At 38.2% G+C, this 21,052-nt stretch overlaps 1 protein-coding gene across 1 annotated transcript; it reads left to right on the top strand.

Moving 5' to 3' along the window:
- The first annotated feature begins 177 nt into the window (after nucleotides 1-177).
- On the top strand, nucleotides 178-20,565 carry Dnaaf10 (dynein axonemal assembly factor 10). The gene is made up of 8 exons (XM_003469045.5): nucleotides 178-487; nucleotides 6,446-6,546; nucleotides 8,778-8,908; nucleotides 11,340-11,441; nucleotides 14,104-14,219; nucleotides 15,066-15,200; nucleotides 17,410-17,507; nucleotides 19,529-20,565. The coding sequence occupies exons 1-8, from the start codon at nucleotides 305-307 to the stop codon at nucleotides 19,734-19,736; spliced, it is 1,074 nt and encodes a 357-aa protein (XP_003469093.1). The 5' UTR covers nucleotides 178-304; the 3' UTR covers nucleotides 19,737-20,565.
- Nucleotides 20,566-21,052: the final 487 nt, after the last annotated feature.

The raw sequence follows: 21,052 nt of genomic DNA, 5'->3' as shown, positions 1-21,052 counted from the left end.
TCGCCCTCCGAACACGCAACTCACAGCCAAGCCACTCGTAATCACTAGCGTGTATATGAGCAAAATTAGTGGGTAAAGGCTCTGATAAAATGTGGTCTCCCGTGGAGAAACAACTTGTGTGTTCTCGGGAACACATCTGGCATTATTGAAGATAACTAAATGCAATTCGCTAAGGCATCATTGGGCCAGAGTACGGCAAGTGGATAGGGCCAACTGTAGTTAAGTTTTGAATCTGGTCTCTAGGTTAGTGTTTTCCCGGGGTCTTGGTGTGTGTCGGTTGCTGGAAGTGAAAATAGGCTAGAGCATGTCCGCTTTCGAGAAGCCTCAAATCATTGCCCATATCCAGAAGAGCCTCAACTACACAGTGTTTGACTGTAAGTGGGTGCCCTGCAGCGCCAAGTTTGTGACCATGGGCAACTTCGCACGGGGAACCGGAGTAATTCAGCTGTACGAGATCCAACATGGGGACCTGAAGCTGCTTCGGGAGGTGGGTTCCGGGTCGAGACTGCCCAGTTCCAGGCTCTGGACTGCCTTTGTGGGCAGTTGCCCCACAGCCCCCTACTCTGTTTGCCACAGCATTCGCCCTGTGTACCCTGAAAGCATAGCTCGAGCATCGAGAAATGCGTCGAACATAAAACCTTGCTTTCGAGTCCTGAGGTCTTATCGTGAGTTTGTACCTCTGTGCCCTGTCGACCCCTTTCACCTGCCACCCACAGTGCAGTGCAGGACTGCACAAAGTGGGAAGGGACGCCAGATTTCATGTCTAAATTAGAGAACTATTTAGTTTACAGTAATTTGTAGAAAGTTTTCGTGCGTCCGTGTAATGCTTATCTGGAAGCATAGCTAACGCACGCACTGGGATACTCATGGTGTAGCTAAAGACGACAACCCAAAACACTTTCGACAAATGTTAAGTGCCCGGTATTCCCAGACATGGGAGTGGCAATGTTGCAGATCTCACGAAGTTTGATTTTTTTTTTTAGTGGATGACACGTTTAGTTTAATAAAGATGCATAATTACTAGCTAAGGTAAGTTCGTTCACACAGAGAACACTTTGGTGAGGGAAAACATACTTAGGATGAGTAGAAACTAGGCCAAAGAGGGCGAATTTTCCAGAGGAAATGGGACGTGCAAAAAAATTCATTAATGGGAAAAAGTTTATCTCCTCAAGAAATATGGCGAGTAAGAACCAGGCATTGCAAAACCTGTAGGACATTTAAAGACTTTTACAAGGAAAAATAGGTCTTTGAAAGGCTTTTAGGAGGGTATGATAACAGATTTACAACCTTTGTGTCTAGATCACTAATGAAAGGTTTAGAAGATAAAGATAATAACTAGCATTAAAAAGTGTTATTTGATAAGTTACCCAGGCTGGAGCTCTATGATCCTCCTAGCTCAGCTGCCTAAGTAATGCTGGTATTACAGTTGCAGACGCAATTTCTTAAATATTATATTTAAGAATATAAGTTTCTTAAATACTATAAATTTCTTAAATATTTAGAGTTAGACCGTTTAAACGAAATCAGTCATTAGGTATTTAGGATTGTAATAGACTACAAATGCAGGGGATATTGAGAACTCCGTGGATCAAAAGCTGTGGAGATGCTAGGTAAAGGAAAGTGCACCTGGAGTCCCAGCACCCCAGGGAGCCAAAGTATGAGATTTATAAATCCGAGCTCATTCTGCACAATTTAGCAGTTTAATTTAGAAAGACTGTTTCAAAATAAAAGCATTTTTAAAAGATTGAGGATGTAGTTTAGTGCAAAGCCCTTGGGTTCAACCCCCTAGTAACACACACACACACACACACCCTGTGGAGAGACTTGGGTTGGATGACATGGAGTTCAGCTGGTAGGGAAAAGATGCATGCACTTTGGATCAGCAAGCAAGCTTAAATGAGGCACTGTCCCCTTTTAAACTCCCCTGAGTCCCTTTTTCTTAAGTTTACTCTCCCTAGCTGAATTTCTAAACATGGCTTATTCTTTCTACCTTCCCTTATATTCTTCATCCTGTTGCTATTCCAGATTTTCTGATGTAGGATGCCTTACTGATCCCTACACAAAGTAATTTTCTTTGTGTTGTGTTCTTGTAGTACTTACTTGTGATAGAAATATAAATTCTGTCCCATTTATCCCTAACTAGATTGTAAGCACCTAGAGAGTAAGACCATGTCATTCCTCAATGTGGTTTGTAAGGAGAAACCATTCGATAAATTACTCATTAAAAGAATGAGTGAATGTATGCCTGCGAATAGGATGTAATGAGAAATTTAAATACTTGTTTAGTAAAAAAGGGGGGGAAGTATTGGTAAGTAGATGGCCAATTGAAACTCCCCTAGGAACCATCTAAAAGACTTGTGGCTTTTTAAATAAGAATTTACAGACTTGTACAGACGTCAGCAATGTCCTTCTACTGAGTGAAATAGTCTTGTCTCTTTTAAAAGAGTTTCTGGGGGCTGGGGATTTAGCTCAGCTGCATAAGCGCCTGCCTTGCAAGCAGGCAGTCGTGAGTTCGATCCTGGGTACCAATAAAAAGGGAAAAGACCAAAAAAAAAAAAAAATTAAAAGTTTCTGGAGAACTCTAAGAAATTAAAGCAATTCTTAAAAGATTCAGATAGGAAAAATCACCCAATATCTCAATCTTGGGGATAATCAATTTATGTTTTCACCCAGAAATTTCTTTTTTTCCCATCATATATTCCTGAGAACCTGTTATTTCAAAGCACTATGTTAAAAAGAACCAAGAATGTTATTTGAAAAATGAATCCTGTTTCCAAAGAAGTCTGCCGTTTGAAAGAAGAGTGAAACAAATGGAAAAGCACATTTAAGAACTTTGATTGTATGTGGCTGGAGTATGCAATAAAAAATTCAGGCTCAGTGATTTTCATCCGTATATTGTGTCTGAATCATCTTGAGTATTTCGTCGTTTCTGTTTATGTGGATGTTGTCAAATATTCGTGCTTTGGTTCTACCTCTGCAGATTTTGCGACAGTGGTGCTGTGACGTATCCAGGCTATGGAAAGACCTGGACAGTATTCTTTTGCCTTCTGCCAGGTGATTCTAATGAATACAAGGGTTGCAAAGCATTGGGCCAAGTCGATTATTTATTAAAGTTTTAGGAAACCCACTTGATTTATCATGAGAAAACTACCTTAAACCGGGTGCCCTCAAGCCTTGCCACTAAGTTAAGATGGGAAGGGAGCAAATCAGCCTTTGCTGATGCCACCCTCATCTCACTGCCGAAACAACAGGAGGGGAAGGAGACCAGGGCCTGTATGCACAGTTGAGCAGTTTGCTGCCCCCCCCCCAGAGGTATCCAGCTGGGTATTCTCTTTTTCCTTCATCAGGCTTTCTATATGTGAGAATTCATCTGCTCATTGGTACACGGGTGTCATGGACAGAGATGGTCCTGAAGAATGGAATCGTGGTTGTGGATATTTATATTGTAAACTTAGTAATAAGCTAATAAAGTTCTGCTTTTTAGCCCCATTGCTGCTAATTCATTCCTTGTTAGCATTTGGTTGACTAAACCTTTTAGTGTTAATTAAGTAGTGCCAGGATGTGGAGGAGGAAACACTGACAAGCTGTACTAGACCCACCCACAGATAGAACAAAAATAGCTGTCGCAGGAATTACTGGTCATGGGCTTCTCTAATTGTGTTAACATATTGTGGCAAAGAATATCTAATACTTGGTCTCGTGAACCATCCTGGGTGGTCACTTACAGTATTATATCAAAAATTAATAATATATACATCAATGGGGAGATTGTCACCAAATCTTCAATGTTTTAACCAGCTTATAACTACAAGTTTTCAGTTCTGCCAAATTCCATGCATCTTTTCTGTAGATAAAATATTACAGAGTTTTAGGGGAGTTAGAGGGGAACTCTTGTCAACTATAAAAAAATTAGTTCCTCTTGGTTTCACTGCTATTATGATTTCCATAAATGTTTGAGGAGAGAGAAAACACACCTACTTCCAGAAGGGCGGTGCTTGACCCTTCTGAACAAAATATAGTCCTTGTTCACAGATGACAAAGCATTAATGTGTTTGAGTTTATTTTTAATCATATACTTTTGAGTTTCATTCTTGTGCAACAGACTGTTAGTGTCTATAAATCTGGGTGTTTTTTGTACACAAAAAGACAAAGAAATGTACATCAGGAAGCATAATACCATATGCTAATCTAGTAAGGAAATGAATGAGGTTTAAAACAAAAGGCCAGAAATCTGAAAGTATGTTTAATTCACACCTGCTCTGTTCAGCTCATCAACCCATTTCAGTATTGATCAGTGATGACTCAATTTTCCAGAATGGGGCTATATAATAAAACGCTCATTTAACAGATTCATGTACCAGTCTGGGCAGCCTCCCTCAGCAGAAATAGCTTGGTATCTTCTTAGCTCTTGGGTCCTATGGAGGTTACTCAGTCTCCTGAACCTGTTTCCTTATCTTGAAAGAGATTTTCTTAACACTTAACGTTCACAGAGTTGTGTTTGTCAAGGGAAGGTTGGTCTTTTCTGGAAGTACATCTAGAACAGTATCTGATATGTAAGTGTTTGATACAGGGAAACTATTTTCATGATTGCATGCGAATGATACCAGTAACCGTGTTAGAGCTATGTACATGAGACCCTGTGGAAGAAAAGGTACCTCGGCCTTGGTTTCTGTCTCCCCAGCACTGGGGCTGAGGATTAATAGTTATTCACAAGTGTTGAGGACCCACTAAGTGTAATACAAATGAGATAAGATCATGTTCTCATGGTGCTCACATTCTACAAAGACAGAAGATAGATAATTGAGTGAATAAAATAATTTTGCTGATAATGTAGTCAAGGAGATTCTGTAAGGTGAGAGATGGTGACTTGGTGTTTCCATTCAGATTGGAGGGACATAGAGGTTACTGAGGATGTGGCATTTGAACTGCAATCTGAATGAGGAGGGGAGAGACATGATCTGAGAGAGGAGTCATCCGTGCAGTGGGAGCAGCAAATGCTTCCAGATGGGAATGACTTTGGTGTGTCTGAAGAACAAAAAGAAAATCGACTGAAGAAGCAGGAAACAGAGTCATAGGGCCAGGCAAGGCCAGATTTCAAAGGGCTTTGCACATTTACTGTCCCTTAGCCTTTGGTACTACTCCTGTTGAGTAGATGCAAATGAATATAGTGTTATGGTTTGTGTCTAGATGTACCCCTAAAGCCTCATGCAGACATGAGGGTAGGCTTTTAGAGTTGGTGATTGATATATGGGCCATTGCTGGGATTAAGGATGTGAGTGCTATACCCACCTAGGGCAGGAAGCCTATATCCAGTATAAGAGGAAACGTGGCTTGCTGTCCTCTCTTGTTGCTTTTGGTATCTTCTGTTGCTTTAAAAGGCTGCTCTGCTGCCTTGGAGCCAGCCGATTGACTGAACTGTGAGCTAATAAACCTCCCCTGCCTTTAACTTTGGGTGTCAGGTATTTTGTCTCAGCAGCAAGATAAGTAACTAAGACATGTGGCCACAGTTTCTTTCTTTCCTTGCTTTTAGGAATCATACAGTGACAAAGGTGAAAATGTCCAGTATAGAGCCTATCATGTAAAAGGCTGATTGGTTCTCAGTTTGGTATCTTTCCTTTGAAGGTAACAATTTTCAGACTTGACGATGATCCCTTACAGATTATGAGGCAAGTAGGAAATTTTCTGTTTGGAGCATTTTGAATTTTGGATTTTTTTTGGAATAGGGGTGCTCAATTCTAGTAGGAGCTCATTAAATGTATGAGCTGGACAAATCTGTGCAGCTCTAGGATTCAATGACAGGAGGGATTACTAGGTAATTTGCAAAGGTCCTTTTGATGACACAGTCTTCACTAGATTTCCGAAAGCTCCTTACCTTCAATAGTGGATTGATAAGTGATTGTTTACCTAATGTGATTATATACAGCACTTAGAACAGGAGTCTTTGAAACAAAAGAAGTTTAAAAGCGTTGGCTAGTCCATACTAATGGCAGTTTTGTGTATGTACAAGTGTACAAATCTTTAGGCACTGAAAAGTTCCCAGAATAAGTGAGACATAAACACCTTTAGTTTATAGGGCGTTGGAGGGGAAACTGAGACACATAAACATCTTTTTTTCCTGTAGCCATCTGGAAAGAACAGTAAATGTTCTCCTTTCTACTGAGGATCTTAAAGAATATTAAATAAAAAGCAGAAACATTCATATTTGCAGACCAATGTAGATGGCAAGGTTGTTAGCATTTGAATGTCATTAGTAAAATAAGAAAAATGTAAATTTGAGCTTTTTGATAACTGTGCACATTTAAATGATAGAGATTAAAGAAAGAGGATGATAATTTTTTATCAGAAAATGTTTTAATGGCCTTTTAAGTCTTTTAAACTTTATAGAACCATAAATATTGTGGATTCCAAATAACTGTTTACATAAATAATGTCTCCTCTCTTCAAGATTGAAAAGGCCAAACCCATTAAATGTGGAACATTTGGTGCAGCATCTTTGCAGCAGAGATACTTAGCTACTGGAGATTTTGGTGGAAACCTTCATATATGGTAAGATTATTTAAGCAGTGTTCAAACACTAGACAGGCACCTTTTTTGGTATTCTGACTGCTCTTCTCAGGGATAGAATTTTAATTTTAAAATGTTTCATCTTTTGCTCAATTTTAACTATAAAAGTATGGGAATTATCTTTGAATGTGCTTTTCTAGAGTTCATGTTCCAAATATTCTTAAAAATACTAACCTATTTTTCTTCAGATATTTTGAATAATATGTCAATACTTGTTTCCTTAAATGCTGTTTTATGCTAGTATTTAATGTCCAGTATCTGTAGGTAAAACTCTTTATTTCCCTCTACTGCTGAGAAATAATACAGAAAAGTGCACATATATAACATTAAAAAGTTAGATATCAATTATTTACATTTCACCAAGAGATTTGGTATTACAGAATGCTGTGCTGAGTTTTTGTTTTAATTCTTTACTGTACAACTTACACATCATTTACAATTTGCTTATTTAATGCTTTAAGATCTAAGCACAACTTCTTAAGAATACATCTGTTGAACAAATCAAGATGAACTTGTTTTAAGCAAGCAGAATTACATTGTACCATCTTCTTTTAATTTTCATGTCCTACCTTTATTTCTTTATATTTAGAACTGAATGATTGAAATTCTTTATTTTTCAAAAAAATTATTTTAATGACTTAAAATATATAGTAATGTTCTAGAAACTGCATTCCCTATGTCTTACTTTCTAATATGACCTTTCTAGATTTTCACTTAGAATGTATTGCTATCTAATAACTTCGTCATATTCATCTATTGTAGAATCATATTATATATTATAAAGTAGAATGAAGCTAATTTTCTTTTCATAGTTTAGCTGTTACTTTAGCATTTATTCGTTACTTCTTACATGCTATGTCATATGTTTTCAGAGAAATTGGGAGAGAAGCCAGCCTGTTTTTTTTAATGAATATGTTTAAACAAGAATAACTGTTGGCCATCTTCTTAATAGTGTTCCCTAGTGTGATGCAAATACTACCAACTTACTTTTATTGATAATTCTTATAATTTCAAGTTTAAAACAAATCACATGTTAAAGCCTATAAAAATAGAAGAACAATTCTTTTAAGTGGAGCCACAATCCTGTGGAATCTCTTGATTCTTTTATAATAATGGTACAGAGGTAAACATCTCTAAACTAAGTTGAACTGGCTCAATTATTTTTTCCAAGTATAGGGGTTTGAATCTAGGCATACTCCACTGCTGCGTGACATTCCCAGCCTTTGTAAAAAAAAAAAATTAATTATTTTTGAGACAAAGCATAGACAAATTGCTCCAGTGAGATTTTAATTTGCCATCCTCCTGTCTCAGCCTCCCTCTATGCGGAAATGACATGTGTGTGGCACTGCACCAGCTTAATTAAGTTTTTCATTATATTTTACTAATAAATCTTGCTCCGGTAAGTTGAGATTGTTCTTCATAAATAACATTCCTTTTTTTAAAAAAGTGAAAGCTTTTGGAAACTAACTCATTGAGAGAACTGTGGAAAGTAAGAGGAAGGGGGCCATACAGGATTACGAGTGTAGCCTCACCCAGCCATTCATCACGCAGACTCGTGTATTCATTGGTACTTTTCTGAGGGCCTTTTGAATTAACATTTGATTAGATGAATTTCAACTCGGCTGGCTGTAATATTTATTGTGAAGACTAGGAATCAGGGAAGGTGTGCCCGAAAGCAGTGTGACATTCACTGGCAAATAGGGAGTGAGAAATGTATACGAAGTAAACACAGTGCATATTTTAGCCTCAGAAAATATCTCAAGATGAAACTACCAGTGCCCACTTTGGAGTCATTTTAAATCCCTTTGAGTTTGCTCTGGATTTAAAGCAGTGGTTTCTATGAAATAGTCCATGGGTTGGCGGCCCATCCCTAAATCCTGATTCATAGTGCCTGAGAAGGAACCCACTAGTCCGCCTTTTTACCGAGCATGACTATAAGTCATACTTGGAAGACCCACATAGGTAATCTTTAAAGAACACTAAGTGGATTCAGGAGTTCCAATTTCAGGCTGAATAAAAGTGTAGTTTTCATTAGGGGCTTAAAAGAACCTGAAGCAGAGAAACAATTTAGAAGTAAATGTGTAAATTACCTTCATAGCAAAATCCTTATTTTTAGACAAACAAAACAGATGGTATGCATTCTTAAATTGTAGTAATGGATTTAAGTGTCTGCTATATATGGTATAAGTAAGAAGCTATGTTTTTTTCTCGAGGAATTTGGAAGCTCCAGAGATCCCAGTATATTCTGTCAAGGGCCATAAAGAAATTATAAACGCTATAGATGGTATTGGAGGACTAGGAATCGGGGAAGGTGCGCCCGAAATTGTGACTGGCAGCCGAGACGGTGAGTGGCTGTATCTGTGTGTGCACGAAGGTTTTGGTTTTGTGTTTTAGTGGTTATCTGTGCAGCAGAGCATCTCTCTACACACAGATCCTCTTGGTCGCCTTGATTTCCCAACAATTGTGCTTCTGCATTTTTAATATGTAAATTTGAATGCATGTCCCTCCATTGCTTCAGACTTCTGGGTATTTTGAGTTAGAGACCTAACACTTACTATTTTAGTTTTGAGTGAGTTTAACTACTAACATTGATAGTTTCCTGTGAAACTTGAAGGATTTAAAATGCCTGTGCAGGTTTTGAAGCAGCTGACGATATAATGTGGGCGGCAGCTTTTCATCTTCTTTTTTTAAAAAGCAGAATTAGTACTTGTGAAAATAGTCATATTGACAGCTGATTAAAAACGGAGCTTCTGTAATCCAGCCAGTGAGCGCTGTGGAGAGTGCTAGGATACCCAGGGGGCTTTTCCACCACACCGACCCAGACCCCGAGGGACAGGTCTTGTGGTGTCCGTATTTGTTCTGAACGACCATCACAGAGTTGAGAGCTTTTGTTATTTCATAAAGTGTGAGAGATTGGTACTTTTAGCTGTTTTGGCTAGTTTTCAAATGGCTGCTCAAGACCATGAAAGAACTGTCTTAAAAGAAAAGTGAAATAAAATTTTCTAATAATTCCTCAAGAGCAGTTGTGTTTTAGAAATCAATTCTTTTGTGTCAGTCATAAAAACAATATGGAACACAGAAGGAAAAATAACATTGAACTGATAATACCACAATGCTAGATTGTTTTTTTTTAAATCCTGTTGTGTGGTTTGTTTTCTGAACAGTGCAAGCTGGCCTTAAACTTGCCATGCAGTCTAGAGGCTGGTCCCAGACTCTCAGTTCTCCTGCCCTAGCGCCCCTAAGTGCTGAGATTACAGACCTGCATACCACCTCCTGTCCGTTGTTTTCAATATCCAGATTTACAGACAGTTTTGCATATGTATCTGTGTGTCTAATTCATATCTCACTTTGTTCATTTAAGGTTTGTCACATACGCATATTGCTGTCTCTGTATAGTTGTCATAATTATGACTTCGATGGTTGTAATATTCCAACACAATTGTGACACAGTGCACCTAGTAATAAGCATTCTGTATGCCTTCAGGTTCTTGTTTGTTGTCTTGGGAGAGTGACTTAAAATTATTGAAGAAATGAGGGGCTAGGGATTTAGCTCAGTGGCATAAGTGCCTGCCTTGCAAGCAGGCAGTTGTGAGTTCAATCCCTGGTACCAATAAAAAAAGAAAAAGACACAAATAAATTAAATAACATTATTGAAGAAATGATTATTTCATGTATGTAACACTTTTAAGATAAACACAGCTTATGATTCTTAAAATTTGTTGCTAAACTTTCAAAAGAACCTGTTTACGTCATCTGCTATAATATATGAGGTAAATTTCCAGTCCACCCTAATTGGCATTGATTTTTTTCTTTTCCCCCTAATTTCGTGATGATAAAAATAGTACCTCTCTTCCACTTGTACTAATATCTTTTTACGTTTGCTAACTCTTTAATTTTGTTTCAATTTCTTAAATTTTCTTTGCTAATTTAACTCGTGAACTTCCTATAAATCTTACAAATCTATAAACTTTGTAGAAGAAGGCTCATCTTTGTGGGAAGTTTTGTTGTTGTTTTCCTCCTCCTTAAAGGAGTCTTAATGACCAGCTGTATCCCTGGAGATAAGGCCAGTGGGTGTCTCCCACTTTCCTGCGCTTATTCTCCTTTCTCAGGACTTTTCCTCGCCGTCTCTCGGATGCCTGCTTTCAGCCATTTTATTACATACATTCGCACTTCTTGTAGGCTTGTAGGCAGTGACACAGTTAGTGGTCCTATGATAAGAATTAACATGAGGGGACTGAAGTCAGCTTGAGAACAATTACTTGTTAGTTTTATTTAATGTTTCCTTCTTTACTCTTTCCTTGGGGAAATTAAAACTTAGTTGTATGTGAAATAGTATTCTAAAAACCATACATATAAAAATGAGAGCTTATTCTTGTATATAAGAAAAATGCCAATGGTTATATGAGTAGTAAAAAATTAAAACTGACATTGGCATTCTAAATAAATAATGCATTTCTTTTAGTCTTAAAGGAAATGAGGCATAACTTGAATTACATGGCATTTGTATTTTCTTTGTCAATCATAACTTATAGGTAATTTAGGAACAATTTTTCTGCGCATATTAATTTGAAAATCATATAGACAGTAACATGGATTACAGAAGCCACTATTATTGTCAAATACAATTTAATCCATTAGCAGAAAAATGTGAATTTTTTACATGTCATTATATCTGTAATATTGCCATGTATACTGGAACTCTTGGAAAGAGGATGCAGGAAAGAGATGCAATTGTTCACTGTGGAATTTTGCTAACTCCCTTTTATTTGTGGCAGGAACTGTGAAAGTGTGGGACCCAAGGCAAAAAGATGACCCTGTTGCCAATATGGAACCTGTAAAAGGAGAAAACAAGAGAGACTGCTGGACTGTGGCATTTGGTAAATTATTGAGAAACTTTTGCTTTTAAAGTTAGATGATAAAAAACAGTGCCTCAGAAAAACAAAACAAAACAACAACAACAAAAACAAACCAGTCCTGTTACCTGTCTATCTGGGCAGGGATACCAGGGACTACCAGTCCCTGTGTAGTCTGTTTTGTGGATTTTTTTGAATTCATTGAAGCAGATATCAGTGATCAGTGCCAGGCCCTGGAACAGGGTTTGTGTGGAGTGTTCAGTGAGTTCGTTAATACTTGTAAAGTGCTCAGAATTAGGTTTATATTGTTAAGTATTCAGAACTATTTGCTGTTATTATTTGCCTCTGATTAGGTAAGATTTTCCTAGTTTAGAACTGAATGCCATTACTGAGGCAAAGCAGAGCCTCAAAATACTAAGCATAGCCTAACAAAAGTTGTGTTTTATGTAGAGTGTGCTTATTTTCTAGAAGATTGTTATGCCATTCTAAAATTGTTTCTTATAAATTTGGTAACTGTATTCCTTTATCAACATACTTACAAAAGTACTGATTTTGTAGGACTAATTGTTGCTTGCCCTTGAAACTTAGCACCAAAATGAAATTGTTTTGCTGCTAAAGGATTTGGATTATATTTAGTTTTAAATATCTATTTTCTTTCTCTCTTTTACTAAGTGTAATCATATGGAAAACAGGATTGAAAAGTAAAATGTAACAGAAAAAGTGAGCTGTTTTAACTTTTTCTATTAGACTGTGACTTAGTCACAGAAAACCTTAGATTTCTGACTTCTAAAAGAAGTTACAGTATGTTAATTACAAACATGTGTACACTATGAACAGTAAGATAAATTTAGAATATGTACACTTGAGTGAAGTTTCAGGACGAATATTTAGAGTGATGATTTTTAAATTGATATAGTTACAAAGGAGTTATCTTTGGATCCATGGAAGTCTTTTCACTTCTAATCTCAGGCACATAAGGATGATTTGGTATGTATCATACTGAAATTTTACAGAATCATGCATTGACTTGAGCGTTTCGTTCAGTTTCGTGATGAAGTCCTGCTACCTTGCCTAGGCTGGCCTCAAACTCCGAGGCCCAAGTACTCCCAGGTAGCTGGAAATGCAGGTACACTCCACTGTGCCTGGTGGAGATTTTCTTTTAAAGAATGCCAAGTATGTGCAAACCACTGGGGGCATGCAAAGGTGAAAAAAGTAGGATTTTCACTACTGAAATTGTGAGGAAATTTCAAACATGGGGCATAACTTGACAGTGCCCAAGAAAATGTCTATGAGGGCATAGTGGTGGTCCGTAGAGATGGCTCTGAGCCATGGCGTAGGTGTTGGGATGGCCTGGGGGTGGTGGTAAACCTTTGTGGGTTTTGTATGGTTTTAAGATTAGTAAACATTAACTGTGTAGCAGGGAGAGGTGGTCCATTGTATATGAGCTCAGAGGCTTTTGTAATATTTCTTAGGAAGAGGGTTAGAAGCAATGAGAATGGAGCGGAAAGGACAATTCAAAGATAACACTGCGGCAGGCTAAATAGAATTCGGCAGTGTTTTAGGTACGAGGAACCAGGAAAAGGGTATTTCCAGGATGACTGGACCTTGGGACTTACTCTGGAGGGAATGATGCTTTGTGGGAAAGGCTGCACAGTGGTGTACTACGGAGTCCTCACTGCTGAAATCAGCGCGGCTCATCATCAGCCTAAGCTGCTGGAGTTCATGAGGAGGGAGTTGGAAGCAGGGAAGAATGCAGGCTTGGGGGAAAGATGTCCGGGTAACCCAGTGCAGTGACAGGATCCCCTTTTCCTCGGCAAGGGGACTCGCTCGGGATAAACAATCCCCACGTCTTAGAGGTATGAACTTTACCACAGATTATAAAGTTACTTCAGGTGTGGTCAGCCACCCTACCAAAAAATGCATCAATACTTACTTCACCTTATTTCAGATATTCTTGCAAAGACAGAATAATATCAGAACAAAATTTTGCAAAATAACTGAGATTTAAAGTTGTTCTGTTTGAATTCAAAATACTTAATGTCAAAGAAATCAATAGGTGCACGCCAGACATGTGAGAATTGTGTTTGAACTATAGTTGATCTTCTAGTCTTTGCAGGCAAAGCATAGGGAGAACATTTTCTTTTAATTTATAATCCAGTAAGCACTTCAGTGTACCCCTTGAACACGAAATTTCAGTGAATGATCTCCCACCTACCACCAGTACTTGGATACGGTACAGTGAGCTATGTCCCCAGGCCTTTTTAAATTTTATTCTGAGATGGTCTCCGTAAGTTTCCTACGCTGGTCTTAGATTTGTGATCCTCCTGCCTCAGCCTCCTTGGTAGCTGGGATTATAACAGGTGGGCACCACTTTGCCCAGCTCAAATAAGCCTTTTGGAAAAAAATTAAACACCAAATCAATAATCTTGATATCCTGTCAGGATTGATACAGTAGGATTGTACCTAATGTGATTCTTAAAATTAGATTTGACATAAGTTTTATTTATATATGTAGTACTGGGGATCAAAGTCAGGGTCTTGCACTGGCCAGCCAGGCACTTTTGCCGCTGAGCTAAATCCCCAGCCCTCCAGATTTGACATAAGTTATATGCATAGTTTTGTAACTTTTTTTTAGAATCTCCAGATTAGCATTTGTAGGCCTGAAATATTGTATCTTGACTTCCAGGCAATGCTTATAATCAAGAAGAACGTGTTGTTTGTGCTGGCTATGACAATGGGGATGTCAAACTGTTTGATCTCAGAAATATGTCACTGCGGTGGGAGACAAATATAAAAAATGGGGTAATGTACATTCTGATGCTGTTTAATCTCTGAACGTGTTTCCGTTTACCCAGAACTACTGCAGAGTTTTAAAAGCACCGCTGTTAACCCGTCCCAGTCAGTTGTCTGCTAGTGCTTCTTAACCTCAAATTTGGGGTCAAACTGTTTTGAGGAACTAGTAACCCTTTGAAGATACAGTGTGTGTCATGCTGGGGAGCCCCTAGTCAGGAGGCCCTTTGTGGACCCTGGGGGCTCTGCAGTGTGACCATAAAATTAAGACAGTAAGAGGACTCTTCTGCTGATAGCGGAAAGTCTGAAGTAGCAGGAGCCTCTCTGAGTGCTCTGGGACTGTATGCCTTTGCTGAAGAAGCTGTTTCCCTCCTGTTTTCTAAGTCAGCCTTGACTGAACTGTGTTGAACAATGTAAGGAGTTACATTTTCACTCTCCAGATGCATCCACTGAGCATGGGAACTGAAGATGGTTTCGTTGGTCATATTAGCAGATAGTTATTGATTTATTGATTTATGCACTACTGGGCCAGGGCCTTCACACTGTTCTCCATCTCCAGCCCTTTTCTGATTTTTTATTTAAGACAGGGTCTTCCTGAGTGGCCCAGGTTGGCTTGAACATGCGGTCCTCCTGCCTCAGCTTCCCACAGTGCTAGGACTACAGACATATAGCACCGTGCTGGGCAAGAATTTTTTTTTTTTTTTAAGAGTAAAAGTAGTTAATATATTGATTCAGAAGATAAAATGATTATTTAAGTGCTTTTACATGATCTTAACATTTTAAAGCAGTCTTACCTAGTTTAAAAGAGCCTCCAGAGTAATAACGAGCCTATTAAAAACATATATTCTCTGTTTTCAGGTGTGTAGCTTGGAGTTTGACAGAAAAGACATAAGTATGAATAAGTTAGTAGCTACATCTTTGGAAGGAAAGTTTCATGTTTTTGACATGAGAACACAGCATCCTACCAAAGGTTTTGCCTCTGTTTCAGAAAAGGTAAATATGAGGGAAATGTCTCTATGAAGAATGATAGTTTGTTTTAGACTAATATATGGAATAGTCATCAAGGTTTCTCTAGGTCTTTATATGAAAGGAGCTATTTTTGTTAAATTCTTGTGGGATCTTGACAGGTTTTTTTGTGCAAAGAATGCATTTATCAATTTAGGCTCTTTGATTATGATAAAGAGCTCAGTTAACTAGGAATCTCATTTTGCAATTTAGGAATATCATAAGAAACTGCTGATGTTCGGAATTTTATCAACAAAACTAGCCTGATGTTTTCTAATAAATATATAATGTTTTAAAAAATGTAACCTAATTGCATACTTTCAGAATATTTCGGTATATATCCATTAAGCCATTTCATCAATTTTGTTTTGTGTTCTAGGTGGCCACATTAAGTGACATTATTTAAGTTAACTAATTACTGGAATGAGTATATATTAGGCATTCAGGATATTTATATTTTTGCCTTGCTTTCAAGGAAGACACAGTATTATAGTTAATGCTGCTAAAGAAAAAGAAAGAAATACCCAGAATAAGGGGATTACATAAAATTCATGCTGACACATCCTAACACTTGCAAGATGTGGATTGGAAATGTGACTCTGAGCTTTTTTGATTATTAAACAAAAAAACAGTTATAGGGACTGGGGATTTAGCTCAGCGGCATAAGCGCCTGCCTTGCAAGCAGGCAGTCGTGAGTTCGATCCCTGGTACCAATAAAAATGAAAAAGACAAAAAAAAAAAAAAAAAAAAAAAACCAGTTATAGATTGGTAGCTTCCATGAGATTGAAATGTACGAGTTGCTTTGGAAATAGGAAATCACTGCTTTGCTCCCTCTTCCTCCACTGTAGATTCTTTAGGCTTCTCAAACCTTGCTATTTTACCGTAATTATTACTGTATATTACTTTGCTATACTATTGCTGGATGATCTAACTTAACAAAGTAGCTACAGATTGTAATATTGCTTTGCCTTTGTTGTTTCAGAATATATTAAGTACCTATCCACAAAAATCATACTTTACTAAATTGCTTTGTCTACAATTCACAACACATTTTTTGATTATTTGCAAATAATAGTGTCTTCTTCAAAATTTTCCCCAACACTTAGTTAAGCCAGTAATTGCTGAATCTGTCAAAAAAATGTCTCTGGTGTCATTTAATAGGTCATCTTCTCCCCTCTCTCCTCACTTTTTAGGTTTTTCTCAACTCCTACAGAAAATTTAAGCTACAAAACAAATGAAAATAGATTTTGGTTGCATGAACCTACTTATTTGGGGACTTGGTAACTGTGTATTTTGAGATGTGTATATTTATCCTGTAGTGCTGTCCAAAAGACTATTAAAAGCCAAAATCAAGAGTAAGCCACCCTCTAACATGTGAAGGGTAAAAGCAGGGCTTAGATGGAGTTCACCAGGCCCACTGCTTCTCCAGAGCGGAGGGAACCCCGTATCCCTCTCTCCTGCCCTCGCCCACCCTCTGCCCGCTGCCCTGCACTTGCTCCCTCCCCCAGCCAACAAAGCGCAGCCCTGATGATTTAGTGGCTGTCGTTGAGCGGCTAACAAACTGATAACTTTCTTCTGGTCATCATTTTTAAATCTTTGTGTTTTTAATGTGACTGGGAAGAGCCTTATCTTGTTAAGACCATAAACACTGTCTATAAATCCTCATGATCTGTATTTTGAAGAAGTCAGAAGGCAGTAAATTGAAGGTAAGGTTCTCAGAGCTGTTACATAAATTTAATCTATAAACTAGAACTCTGTACTTCACATCATTTTTACTGAGGATCTAAAACTGTTGTAAAACTAAAATCTATTTTAAAAATCAGTCTATACTTCTTTTTTTTCCACTTGGGAAGAAGTATGTATTTTTGTATTTGAGAATTTCCCCCTCAGAATGAACTAAAGAGACTTAAATATATAAAACCTCTTGTAATCATTTCTGTGGTTCTATAAACTTAAATGGACTTTTAGTCTAATTTTTTTTTAATCCATTAGAACTTCGTTCTGTAAAGCAATAGAGAAAAATGGTATTTTCTAATTTCTTTGTAAATGTTTGTAACCATGATAAAGGGGCATGCTAGGAACCTCCTTGGTTCCTTTTCTAACAGCTGAAGTCATGGCAGGGAAAATTCTTTGTAAGGCTTCTCTTCCAGGGTGCAGGAAGCTTATTAAGCCAGTTGTGTGCTCTCGTCCTGTGCAGGCTCATAAATCCACCGTGTGGCAGGTCCGACACCTGCCACAGAACAGAGAGCTCTTCCTGACAGCTGGCGGTGCCGGCAGCCTGCACCTGTGGAAGTAGTAAGTGTCTCCCGGGACGCAACGCTCCTTTTTAAAGTTACTTGTGGGGGTAAAGTAGGGTTAGATCGACCTTATTTGTCTTTCTCCTCCTTTGACTTAGTTCATTTTGGTACAATTTTAACTGTCGTAGTATTACATAACTGTTGTTTTCTAAGCAATTAAAAGTTATATTTATTTTATACTTAATATTAATCTTCCTTTGACATGCTAAATATATTTTTCATATAGTTATGTCTTCTATACATCAGAAGAGAGTACTGAGAGTTTTTTACATAAATTTGAAGTCATAGTTTTTGCTAGGTTTTTTTTTTTAAGTATGCAAAAATTTGACTCAAGACTTTTGTTACATGTTATCTTATATTTGATTAGAATATTACCTCTCAAAGGTAAGGAAAAGATTGAAACCCTTCATGTTAGCTCCTAATAATTTACTTGCCTAAACTGAGATGGCATTATTGTGACCAAACCAAAAATCAGAGCCCCAGTCTTCTGATTGTTTTCCAAGATGAACGTTACTGAGTTTGCTTTCTGCATATCTGTAACCATGAGCTGCACTCTGTGAGTCCCAAGGGCCCTTCCCGGTAGCAGTTTTATTTATAATCCACACATGGCCACATCTGTAATGCGAATTTTATACCATAATGAATGTAGTAATTATATCCGTGAAGTTGGGTCTGTATATAATCAGAGATTGGAAATTTATCTCAACGTGAACTTTAATTCTTACTATAACAGATGCAAGTTGGTTTGGAACTTCATGTCAAGGATTCCATTAACAAAAGAGAACCGGTTTAAGCAAAATGATATTTAGCTTGGTTCCCTTGTGCCAGTCTGTGTTGATATCAATGCAATTAAATTGTCAATATTTATTGAGCACTTAAGAATTCCTAGAGAGATTCATCTACTTATTCAGAATTTATTTTTTAAATGAATGGCCATGCTGATTTTTTTTTTGAGTATTTGAAACATACAGACATACATTCAGAATTTTAAGAGATAATATGGAGGGTTTCAAACAGATACTATCTTTTAAAACTAAATGACTTCAGTGTTTGCCAAGAGGTGAAAAAATCTGTTTAAAACTGTTTATTCAAATCTGCATGTTTCATTTCTTTTAATTAAAATGATTTATAAGGTCCAAGAGGTGGAGAGAATAGTAGGCATTGTACCTGCGGGTTCTTCCTTTGTGCTCAGCTGCTTATTGGCTGAGGTTTTTAAACTCTTAGCCTTGTTAAAAAGCATTGAAGAACTCAAGGTAATGTCATATGATACCGAAAAGGCTCTGAAGGCCTTCTGACGATGAGGATTCTATGTCACTAGAACACAGTTCCACGGGGAAGCATACTTCCTCCCCCGTCTAGACCAAGCAGTATTTATTAACTAAGCATAACTTATTTATTAACTAAACACTAGCTTTTCTTACTTTATAAGTTTATCTCTCCGGCTTAAAAAATCAGATGCCTTTGGAATTGTTTTTACATTTAGGCCTGAAATCTCTGCCTCGCCGTCCCTTCCTGGGCAAACGGCACAGGCGAGGCCATTAAGCCTGCACCTGTGCGACGCACACACGCCGTGGGGTCGGGTCTTGTCCACTGCGTGCGTCCACGGGCTCCTGTGAATGTTACCTTTGCCCTTGCACGCGCTGTCTGCATCCAGTGTCTGGCAGCCCGAACCTAGAGAGGAATTACAGTCCAAGACTACCTAGGGCACCGGGTCAATTTACTGTTTAAGAATGCTGCACCAATCTAGGACTGTCTTATTAAAAGGGAACCGGGCAAAGGCTGAACAAAGATTAGAAGTTTTTAGTAGCAGTAACCTTTCTTAAGAGGTGTTTTGGGAATAGGGCTATCTGAAATACCACCTGTTTGTTTGTATAGAACTCACCATGGAAAAGAGTCTTTATGTGTTAGTGCCAGTAGCCAACCGAGAAATAAAAATACTCTTCGAGGTTTATGTATAAAAATGGTGAGGGGTGATTGTTCGTCTCTTCCCACTTTGTTCTTGTTTGTTCTTGTTTTCAGCGAGTACCCTGTTCAGAGATCAAAGAAAGACGCCGAGGGAGTGGAGATGGGGGTGGCGGGTACGGTCAGCCTGCTGCAGAACGTCACGCTGTCCACCCAGCCCATTTCCAGCTTAGACTGGAGCCCGGACAAAAGGGGCCTTTGCGTCTGCACTTCTTTTGACCAGATGGTGAGGGTACTGATCGTTACCAAACTCAAGACAATCTGACCTGCAGGCTTTGGACTTGAACATTTCTGGAGGGACACTTGTACAATTTAGGATATATTTTGGGATCTGCTGACCTCACTGAACGAGCTGGATTTGGCTGATGAACAAGGCTCCAGACATAAACCTTGAGCCTCTCTCCGGGTGCATTCAGTGATGGGACTGGACACTGGCCTCCTGCTGTGCTTCAAAAACCAGGTCTCTAGGTCCAGCTGGCTTCCTCTCCCCTCCATAATACAAAGTCAGGAGCCGGACGGGGGTGCAGACCTGCAGTCTGCAGTTCAGGAGACCGAGGCTGGAGGATCTCATGAGTCTGAGCCTAACCTGGACAACTCAGTGAGATCCTGTATCTAAATAAATAAATACATACCTAAAATAGCCAAAGTACACAGTTTTTGATATTTAAACATACTTTAAATTTGTTCTCTATCCTCCAAGTTCCATATTTTGTCTTTGTGCTAATGTTGCATTTTAGTGTTTGTAATGTTATGATTGAAGTCACTTCCTTTTGTTTAGCTTAGTGAATTAAAATTCATTAGTCCATTTTGAGAGATTTCAGTGTAAGTTTCTGTTGAGAATATTATAAAGTACAAAAATGGCACTGTCAGACTGGATTTATGTAACTTAAACAGTGTAAATCATAAAAAGAAATACCATGATTTAAAAAGATCCCCTTGTACCTAAAATGCATGGATTGAGTTACATGTGAAACTGGGTCGTGGACTGATAAATGACCATGAGATATAGAAGATTGTGGGGATTATGTGGCCTTATTTATTATTTTTTGTTAAACTTTTAAAATCTATTTCATAAATAAACTTCTGTTTTTTAAGTCTGTAGAAGCTTTCTGTTAATCAGCAGCAGTAAAAAAGTTCAGCCCCATCTCTTCCTTTTGCTTCATAAATGCTGAGTAAGTACCGCTGAGTTCTCTTTGTTTCTCTACTGTGCTCCGTGTCTTTAGCAGTGCGTTGACATCTTGACTCTGTCACACTCGACTAATAAGAGCACATTAAGTTTACTGTCCCCTCCTTCCACTGAAGAGGATGGCACCGCCTGGGACATTTGTAATACATGAAACTGGTGTGATTTCAGGGGTGAATGAAGTCAGTTGTTCAGACTGTTAAGCAAAGAAAATTAATTTTTAGTTTCCATTGAAGCCGTGATGTGCTGCTTTCTTAGCACTAATGTGTATCTTAATTTAATCTCTGCGCGGGCGTGCACCGGGGATGGGACCCTGGACCTCACGTGTGCTAAGCACGTAACTGACCCTTCAGCTGTACCTCCAGCCGCTGGATGTTTTTTAACCAATGACAGAAGTG

This window comes from Cavia porcellus, unplaced genomic scaffold, assembly GCF_034190915.1.
Source record: "Cavia porcellus strain 051 isolate PalLab524CR breed Dunkin Hartley unplaced genomic scaffold, mCavPor4.1 scaffold_18, whole genome shotgun sequence".
NCBI classification, from domain to species: Eukaryota; Metazoa; Chordata; class Mammalia; order Rodentia; family Caviidae; genus Cavia; species Cavia porcellus.
Note: the sequence above shows the minus strand (reverse complement) of the source record. Positions and strands in the feature narration are given on the sequence as shown.